Source organism: Nerophis lumbriciformis, linkage group LG11 (genome assembly GCF_033978685.3).
Source record: "Nerophis lumbriciformis linkage group LG11, RoL_Nlum_v2.1, whole genome shotgun sequence".
NCBI lineage: Eukaryota > Metazoa > Chordata > Actinopteri > Syngnathiformes > Syngnathidae > Nerophis > Nerophis lumbriciformis.
In genome coordinates this window covers 22,150,828-22,160,827 of record NC_084558.2, presented here as the reverse complement: position 1 = coordinate 22,160,827, position 10,000 = coordinate 22,150,828, and the positions used below count along the sequence as shown (strand labels likewise).

General features: G+C 40.0%; 2 protein-coding genes across 2 annotated transcripts in view; both read right to left on the bottom strand.

Annotated features, from left to right (window-relative positions):
• Positions 1-3,977, bottom strand: part of wdr45b (WD repeat domain 45B) — a 26,582-nt gene extending 22,605 nt beyond the window's left edge. The window contains exons 1-3 of the mRNA XM_061967051.1: positions 3,638-3,977; positions 1,007-1,081; positions 24-125 (exon numbers count right to left, since the gene is read on the bottom strand). Of these exons, the coding sequence (XP_061823035.1) occupies positions 24-125; positions 1,007-1,081; positions 3,638-3,704 (244 nt within the window). The 5' untranslated portion in view covers positions 3,705-3,977. The remainder of the gene's footprint in view (positions 1-23; positions 126-1,006; positions 1,082-3,637) is intronic.
• Positions 3,978-8,516: 4,539 nt separating this feature from the next.
• The window catches only part of LOC133610620 (uncharacterized), a 34,862-nt gene continuing 33,378 nt past the window's right edge, over positions 8,517-10,000 (bottom strand). The window contains exon 7 of the mRNA XM_061967052.1: positions 8,517-10,000. This exon is cut by the window's right edge and continues 750 nt beyond it. Coding sequence (XP_061823036.1) covers positions 8,772-10,000 — 1,229 coding nt within the window. The 3' untranslated portion in view covers positions 8,517-8,771.

The following is a 10,000-nucleotide window of genomic DNA, read 5'->3' as shown; positions in this document are numbered from 1 at the left end:
ATGTATGAAAAATAAAAACATACCTTTATTAGTTGGGTACTTGGGTTTCTTCCCCCCTCCAACTAAAGCGAGATAGTTACACCTGAAGAGCATCTCCACGTGGCCGACCCCGCCCTCCATGAACTCTGCAAGTGGACAGAACAGTTGAACAATATTGCTTCCCAGTGTGACATTTACCATCAGTGTGGAAAGTATGTACGCCTTATTGACAAAAATATTTTTGTTTTGAGATGAAAATCATGTTCGCCTCAGATCACTAAATGATTTGACACTGAAGAATAATGATATGCCTCCCACTCACAGAGACTGTCAGTCATCAGCAGGAAAACACCAAACTAGGCTTTGAAAAGTAATCCTTTATTTGTTTTAAACTATTGTAGTGGCGTTCTGTACAAAAAGTGCACTTTAATTTAGTGTTGTTTTGATATGTCATCTTCGTGACATCATGCACAAAAATGCACTAATAGCTTGTTTTAAAATGTCTGACAATCTTGCACTTTCTGTTTTGGAAATGACATGAATGTTTGTGCCACTGCTTAATAACTGTTAAATAAATACAGTTTTGGTAAACTGACTTAGTTGTGATTTCCCTCTCTGCATGAAAGTTTAAAGTGAGCATATATTAACGCAGTATGAACAAGAATGTTTTAATATAGACACTTTGAATCATCATACTGGTGTGATTATATGCATCAAGTGTTAATTCAAGGCTAAGGCAAAATATTGAGATATATATTGTGTATCGTGACATGGCCTAAAAATATTGAGATATTAATAAAAGGCCATATCGCCCAGCCCTAGTCTTTGGTATGACTCGGCCGGGGTTTGAACTCACGACCTACCGATCTCAGGGCGGACACTATAACCACAAGGCTGGATGGATGGATGGAAATACAATTGCCTTGCCTTTTCTGCAATAATGCCTTTATTCCAGAGAGAAACTAATATTTCCCCATATATATTTTGAGCAACATTTTACATGATTTGCTGAAACACAAATACGTACCTTGTTTCTCCTTCTCTTTAAGGGGATCCGTGTTGTAAACCCGAAAACCATTCTCCATCCCACAGGCAAAGCACCCTGGAGAGAGGAGCACATTCATGACAATGTCGTGAGTACACGTACGTGGGGGGAAAAAATACAATTATCAATAGTTGCTACCATACATCAGAGACTTTTCAAAGTCTCCACCAATCGGCACAACAAAGCATACAAATAAAACCAGAAGTATTGAATATAATTCCTAGAAAAAAGTCAGGTTTTTTGGGGGGGGGTTTCTCTCGGGAAAGGGAGGAGAAGAAAGGAAAGGGGAAAGAAAAGAAAGAAGAAGGGAAAAAGAAGAAGAAAGCGAAAGGGAGGAAAGGGGAAACATTTTTTATCTTTTTTGTAGTTTTATTCCTTTTTTATTATTGTTATTTGCTGTATTGTTCCCACACTACTATTGCTTTTTTGTGTCACTTTTAATATGGTTTTGTCACGGTTTTGTTTGCTGCTTTTTTTGTGTGTTTTTTTTTTGCATCTGATCAAGCCACGAAAATGTGACTTTCTTCTTCTCTTTTAAGTGTGAACGGTGGAGAGGTCCCCGGGAGGTGATCTAGTGATCACTTCCTGAGGATCCTTGATGCCGAGAAATATTAATCCATCTTGCTATATGGTCTGGATCGTCTGCTGATCCTGAGCCAGTGCAGGATGGATGGATATATATAATATCTGGGTACTTTTTGTAATAATGTCTATACTGTAAACCTTGTGTTGTTAAAGCCCAAGTGCACCTCTCTGTTGCTGTTGGAGATATTTTATCAGTCTGTTGTGGCCAGTGCACTGTACTTTGCAGTGGTTGGTTGGGGGAGCAGCACCAGCAAAAGGGACTCAAACCGGATTGATAAACTGATCCGGAAAGCCGGCCAAACTATTGGCACGCAGTTGGAGGCGTTTGTGTCAGTGAGGGACAGGAGGACACTGGACAAACTGCTGGCCATCATGGACAATCCTGCCCACCCACTCCACCTGACAATTAAGGGACAGCAGAGCTCATACTCCAACAGGCTCCTTCAGCCTCTTTCCCGCACTGTGCGATTCAAGAACTCCTTCATTCCACACTCCATCCAGCTGTATAATCACTACAGCAATAGATGATATCTGCCTATTACCTGACATGTTAGCTACTTCTCTTTGTTTTTAATGTATATTTTCTATTTCCTGCTGGATCTACTCTCTATTTTATACTGCTGCTGTCACATATACTGTATATACTGTAATATTGTACATGGTCATTGGTATATATCGTATATATGTTATAGACATAATATAATATATCTGTATATATATTATTCTGTACACATATGTATATATTCGTATATATGTTAGATTTTTTTTTTTAATCGCTATATTAGTCTATTTATACCTGCATTGTCCTTTCTATCCTTACACTTTCCATCATTGTAACTGAGCTACTGTGTTGAACAATTTCCCTTGTGGATCATTAAAGTTTGTCTAAGTCTAAGTCTAAGTCTCCTCAAGCATGCATGTGAGTGTGGATGTGTGTGTCCTGGGCATGACGTTAAAGTGCATCCGGATGTGGAGGCTCCTCTATGGGGTCTTGGGGCACTAGGAGGTTAACCCCTTTACTACTGTTACCCCAGGTGGTCCTTGGCAAAGGCCTAGTACCTGACTGCCCCTAGCCAGCGATACGGTGAAGACCTCAACGGCGGAGCAGGCGGAAGACGGTATATTTAAGAACTACCACAACGGCTGTGATGGCGGAAGAAGGCTGCAGCAGAAAAGGGTGCCCAGTCGTCTTGGACTCCATGCCACTGGACCCTGACCCGATTCTGTCAAGGATCGTGTGGTGACTGTCTGTGTACTAGTCTCCCCACGTAATACAAAGTCACACGCACAGGCATCCTCCATAAAGGGATACACTCCTACCAGGAGGATTGTCATACTCGTTCGAGTGACCGCCGATGATGTGCATGTATGAAGGGTCTGAGTGAGCAAAGTATGATTGTCACACAAAAAAAATCTGATTAAGAAAAAAAGTTAGTTAGCATTACCGTATTAATAGTAGACAAAGGGAAAGGTAATTCTAAATAATGCAATGATGGCGATTAGCACAGGTGACAGCGACGTAGACACAGAAGTGGTAGAGAATATGTTCCATACAACAATACGAACGTATATAGCAGGGATAAGTAACAACAAACAGTAGCTTCCGAACTGTCAAACTTGGCAAGACAAGGTTAGCTGGCTTGTGTTAGCGGGGCTGGTATATTAATATATGTTTGTTGCATCCACGACGAAGCTAAATTGTGAGCACTAAAAGCTTATTTCAGCACCTCAACTAATGTTTAAGTCAAGTGTTTGTCTGGCCAGTCCAACCACGATAGCAACTTTACCGTTAGCTAGGTAGCCGTGGCTAACTAACAACAATAAGGCGTTTTAAGTTAAAAGTTTCGCCGGGAGTTGTTGTGGCTCGGGGCTATTATCGAGGTAAGAAACTTGACCCACTGGCATTTTTTTTAAATTTAGTTATTTTGCTGAGAATACGTCGCGTTAGCAAGTTAGCTTAGCATCTATGGGAGAGTCAGTGTAGTTGAGAGAGGGGGGGAAAGAAAACAAGCCAGCGTCACTTCTCACCATGGTCCTGGTTAAATCCCGCGTAGAGGAGCCCGTTTCCTTGTGGATTAGACAGCAGAGAATTCATTGTTTCTCCGAGAGCGGCCCGATTCCGATTAAGTTGTTGGTGAATTATCAAACAGCTAGCGAGCTAGCTAACGTCATCATTTCCAGTGTCCTGTGTGGAAGAGATGATACAACAACGCTGGTTCCTGTCGGCCTGTGTGTCCAAATCAATGGGTGTTGCCTTTGCACTTGTATGTCATACATTCCGCTTTAAACATACATCAATACTTTCAAATGGTTGCTTGTATGGAAATGGGCTGCTTGATAATGATTGCGTCCCCTGAAGAAAGTTCAACAATTGATTTACAACACTTCTGAGATCAAGTACAAAACAAAAACAAATAGCGCGATTCGAATCGCATTTTTTTTTTTAAAAGAAAAGGTAATCATTTAAAAAAGTAATCAAACACTTTGTAAAGCGTTGTCTTTAGACAAAGACTGGGATTGGGTCGGCCATTGTCACTTGAAATGTTCTTTCAATGACATTTGCATAAAAAAAGATAACACTGATTCGTTTTTTTCCTGTTCTGTGTTAGGAGATGGGCTGATCAATACAAAGGGTCATATCAGTAGGCTATAGCAGTGTTTTTCAACCTTTTTTGAGCCAAGGAACATTTTTTTCATTGAAAAAATGCGGAGGCACTCCACTAGCAGAAATTATGGAAAAATGAAACTCAGCAGCCGATATTGACAATAAAAAGTCGTTGTCGCAATTGTTGGATATGACTTTAAACTATAACCAAGCATGCATCAATATAGCTCTTGTCTCAAAGTAGGTGTACTGTCACGACCTGTCGCATCACACCGTGACTTATTATGCTTCCATCTGTTGAAAGGCTCTATGGAGATGATTATTTCATTTTCCAGCATGATCTGGCACCTGCCCACAGTGCCAAAGCCACCAGTAACTGGTGTACTGACCATGGCATTACTGTCCTCGATTGGCCTGCCAACTCCCCTGACCTGAACCCCATAGAGAATTTGTGGGGTATTGTGAAGAAGAAGCTGAAAGACACCATAGATCCAATAATGCAAATGAGCTAAAGGCCGCTATTGAAGCATCCATAACACCTCAGCAATGCCACAGGCTGATTGCCTCCATGCCACGCCGCATTGATGCAGTAATCCGTGCAAAAGGATTCCCAACCAAGTACTGAGTGCATTAATTGACATTTTCAAATGTTTGATTTTGTTTTGCTGTTATAAATCTTTCTTTTTTTACTTGGTCTGAGGAAATATTCAAATTTTTTGAGATAGGATTTTTGAGTTTTCTTAAGCTGTATGCCATAATCAGCAATATTAAAATAATAAAAGGCTTGCAATATTTCAGTTGATGTGTAATGAATCCAGAATGTATGACATTTTCATGTTTTTAGTTGCACTACAGAATATAAAGGACTTTATCACAATATTCAGTCCTGTATATATATATTTATTTACATATATATATATTTATTTATTTTAGTGGCCTCAATGCTATAAACCCAAAACATTTAATGTATGTATTTAGTTTTAATATGTTATTTATATTGTATTTCAACTGCACCGTGACCTAACAGAGTAGCCACCAGTATTTTTATCAAGCTCTCATGTTTGATGACAATAAAGCATTCTATTCTATCCTATTGGTTCTATGAAATTGCATTCATGTATTTCCAACAATCGATTATATGTATCTTTCCAGTACGTGTGCGTTAGATATTTTTGTCCCTCCTCTTCCGAGGGCTTATATACATTATGCATGTGTGCCCAGATTTTGGTGTTACACCTCGTGAACCCCAATATGCTATCTCTTGGAAATACTTTTTTCATTTAATTTTTTAAATTGCAACATCAAAGTGTTAATATGACAGCTATACATTGCTGCGTTTTAGTGGGAGAAATTCAGGATGCAAGTGCAACAGACTTGGATTAAATTCTGAAGTATTTCAACTTGTGCTGTGAAATTATTTTTTTAATGTCAAATTCATCCCACTTTTGAACTTGTAATAATCATGCATAATCACAAATTGTTGAATATTATTCTAATCTTTGGCTCACATTTCTCTCATTTAGTTAAATTTCTTCACATTTTTTAAAAGTTGGATTTAACAATGGTTGAATCTAAATATGAATGTTAAACCTAAATGTGAACTGTAAACGTCTAAACCAGTGGTTCTTAACCTTGTTGGAGATAGCGAACCCCACCAGTTTCATATGCGCATTCACCGAACCCTTTTTAGTGAAAAATAAAATGTTTTTTTTTTTAATTCAAGACAAAGTTATATGTTTTTGGTAACACTTTAGTATGGGGAACATATTCTAAGTAACAAAGACTTAATTTAGAGTTTTTTGGACACTAGGGGAACATATTCTAAGTAACAACGACTTAATTTAGAGTTATTTGGTTAGGGTTATAATAAGGCCATGCCGAATAAGGCATTAATAAGTACCCGTACTTAATAATGACTAGTTAAGAGCCAATATGTTACTAATTTGCATGTTAATAAGCAACTAATTAATTAAAGTTAAAGTACCAATGATTGTCACACACACAAGGTGTGGCGAAATTATTCCCTGCATTTGACCCATCACCCTTGATCACCCCCTGGGAGGTGAGGGGAGCAGTGGGCAGCAGCGGTGGCCGCGCCCGGGAATCATTTTTGGTGATTTTAACCCCCAATTCCAACCCTTCACCATACTAAAGTGTTACCATGTTATCATACTGGTAAACAAAATGAACCGTGCATGAACATCACCTTGTTCAAAGAACAAAACCAACACAGTGCATAAACTCAGAACAAATTACACACCTGCAAATCAGTCTGACTTCTGCTGTTGCTGTATCCGTAATACGCCGATAGGGAGAAGTTTTTATTTACACGAGTTGTCGAGTGTGTCTTGACCTCCGCCGAACCCCTAGGGTTCGATCGAACCCAGGTTAAGAACCACAAGTCTAAACGTTAGAAAATATGCAAATATCTCACCGTTCCCGCGCCTCTCAGCCCGCAAAGACACGCCCACATCTCTGCCTGTCGGGCAGTGAATGCGAAAGTACATGTAGAGCGAAACACGACAGATAATTAATGATAGATGAAAGCGTATAACGGTGCATGTCGTGGACAAGTTTTGCTCCAAACCGGTGTGTACATGGTGTGTGTTGTCAAGAGATGAAAATGGACGTTTTCGCCTTGAAAGCGATCAGACAGGAGTGAGCGCTTTAATTCCGCGTCAGACCAACGAATCTCGTTGAAGAAAATAAGGCTTCTAACATGTCAATTTCGCTGTGCTACTTCATTATTGTGTCACCGAAGAACATTCATTTGCTGGAAACTATTGCGGTAGTTTTAAATTGTCACCAGCGATTCAAATTCTGATATTAGTATATTAATCTTGTCTTCAATGGACTAAACGCTGTATGGGTATGGGCTTATCAATGAATATGACGTCACCATTTGGCATGGGGTTGGAAACATGCCGCTTTTTTTTGTTACTGTTGCTCCACTCCAGTTTCAGCAAATGTCAAATCATTCTTTGGTTGAAGACATTTTATTTTCAACATGCCTCAATGCCGTCAGAACTGAGGAAATGAACCACACAAAACATGAATATACATCCCATGAGATAACACGTTTCACATACTTCTTGAATAGAATACCTCTTTGGCCACATCAGCTCTCGGGGAATAAGGTAGAAATCTTCTAAACGGCAACTTTATGACTTCTCTGAAACACATTAGTCACCATCTTTTGTTGCTCTCTGTGTGCCACACCTACTTTTAGCCGCCCTCTCGGAAGGTACCAAACGGCACAAAAAAATAGTCCCCCCTTATTTACATAGTTGCATGAATATTACAAATTTGCATCAACATACATTCACTGTGCAAGTATTAAGTTGAATGTATCTATAGGTATTTGCACTTTTTAATTAAATCCGTTAATTAATATGTATTCTAACAGGAGCTAGTTATTCTTCCATCTCACTGCACATCCCTTCCACATCAAGGCAGTCAGGTGTGGGCGTGTCTTTGTGCCCTGGGAGGCGTGGTAAGTAGGATATTTGCATATTTAATACCTATTTAGAGTTACACTTCGCGAGCCTTTTAGCTTTTAAGATCAAATTTAGATGCATTCATTTCTACCTCAAATGTGAAGAAAATGTGCTGAATGTAAGTTAAACGTGAGAAAATATACATTTGACAAAAGTCAGCGAAATGTGAGAAAATATAACCGCTCGCTATACAGTACACCTGAATTATGATTCACTGTGATCAGGATGTACATCGTATCTAATCAAATTGCCAATTGATGAAGAGGTATCTTAAACGTACTGATCGTTGCTTGTGAATAGAGATGCCTGTCTACTATGCCTATAGTAAGTGTGTGTGTGTATGTACATATGCATGTTTGTTATTCAGTATACTGTATGTGCGAGAGCCAAGAGACTCCTCACAAATTTTATTTTGCTCAAACAACTGTAGGTAACTGAAAAGAAAAATGCGATGATTGCATTATTTTTATAAGATTAGATATGATGGAATAAACACCAAGTTCATTAGTCACAAAATGTAGAAGGAGAGTAACATTGAGTAATTACTCGCAGTCCATTCTGACATTACCAAATTGGCACCGACAAACAATGAGTGGACAAACTTAGTTTTACTTGTGAATTGTTCAAATCGGGTAGAGCAGCTTCATGCCTGCTTATCTCTACGTTGGGGAATCTGAGCACTGCGGTCAACCATTTGTAGTCTGTCTGTGATTGTTTATATGTTTGGAAATGGTGGGATAGGAAGTATTGTCTATAATCTATAAATTAACCCTTCAGGTAAATAGACAATTAAAATCAAGTAAAATGTGTCGAAGAAAAAAATTTATTCCCAAAGTTAATGTTTTCTCAATTGTACATACTAACCTTATGTAGAACTACAGCAAACATTTCTGTAAAAATACACCTACATTATAAGCATTTTACACTTTCCATTGTCACTTTTTGCTTCTGCACTTGTCAAGTGTTCATGAGCAGATTTTTTTTTAAACTTAGTTTCTCATGTCTCTTTTTTTCCCTTATTAAGGAAGACATTTGTAGAAGATCTGTTTGGTTGTATAAACTATGCATGGACAAGCCTGCGATGCCTTTTTAGGCCGTGTAAACTGGAAAAAGCTTTGTTACAGACAACACAAACATATGGCCTCTCGCCAGTGTGGGTCCGCATGTGCAGCGTGAGAAAACACGACTGGACAAAACCTTTTTCACAGACGCCACACTTAAAGGGCCTTTCTCCGGTATGGTATCTGCGATGGATCTTAAGTTCTGCGGCAGATCTGAAAGACTTGTCGCAGTCGTCGCACTTGAAAGGTCTTTCGCCTGTATGAATCAAAGTATGCCTCACAAGAGCATCTTTACCGAAAAAACCCTTTCCACAGTGCTCACATGGGAAGCGCATGCCTTTGTGGTGGAAGTTATCGTGTTTCAGGAGGCATCTCCTTGAGGTGAAGCTCTTCTCGCACTGAGCGCATGCGAAAGACGGCAAGGCTTTATCACTCAGCGGTTCGCCAGACTGATGCACGCGCTCGACATGCCTGGTCAGAGTGATGCCATGTCGGAATTTCTTGCCGCACTCCCAGCATAGGAATGGATACGCCTTGGTGTGTTTTTTCTGGTGCTCCAAAAGGTCGGAATACGATCGGAATCTTTTTGTGCAGTGGGGGCACTGAAACGGCTGGTAGCCAGTGTGTTTCCACTCATGTCTGATGAACCGCTTTAAACTGGCAAACGTCGTCTGGCAGTGAGTGCACGTGAAAGGCTCGGTGGGATTATGGACGTCAATGTAGTGCTTATGCAGTGACTTGAACACAGGGAAGTTCTCCTCACACTGGTTGCACTGGAACGGCGTGTGCGATTCCTTGTGCATGGACAAAGCCTCAGAGTCACGCACAAGTTTCATGCACACCTCGCAGTAGAGCGGGTTGTGCGTTTGCTTGTGGGAGTCTAATGTTGATTTGTACTTGAAAGCCTTGTCGCACTCATTGCAACGAAAACAGTGCCTAATGTCATCGGGTTGATCGGGGTCCACCTGTTGCTCGTTGTAGCAGATGTTTCTTAAATGAAACCTAAACGTTTGCTTGCACTTGAACTCCACACTGCAGTGAGGACAGTAGAATGGACCGTCTAAAATACTTTTAGTGTCATCTGGGCTGTTCTCTCCCAGTTCTTTGGCAGACATCTTTTCTTCAGCGTGTGAGTAATCAGGGTGGTCTGCAGCCAATTCTTCATTGGCTGGATCACAAATACGTATGCATGACTTGTCCTCTTCTTCACCGGTCACATCCTTGTCTG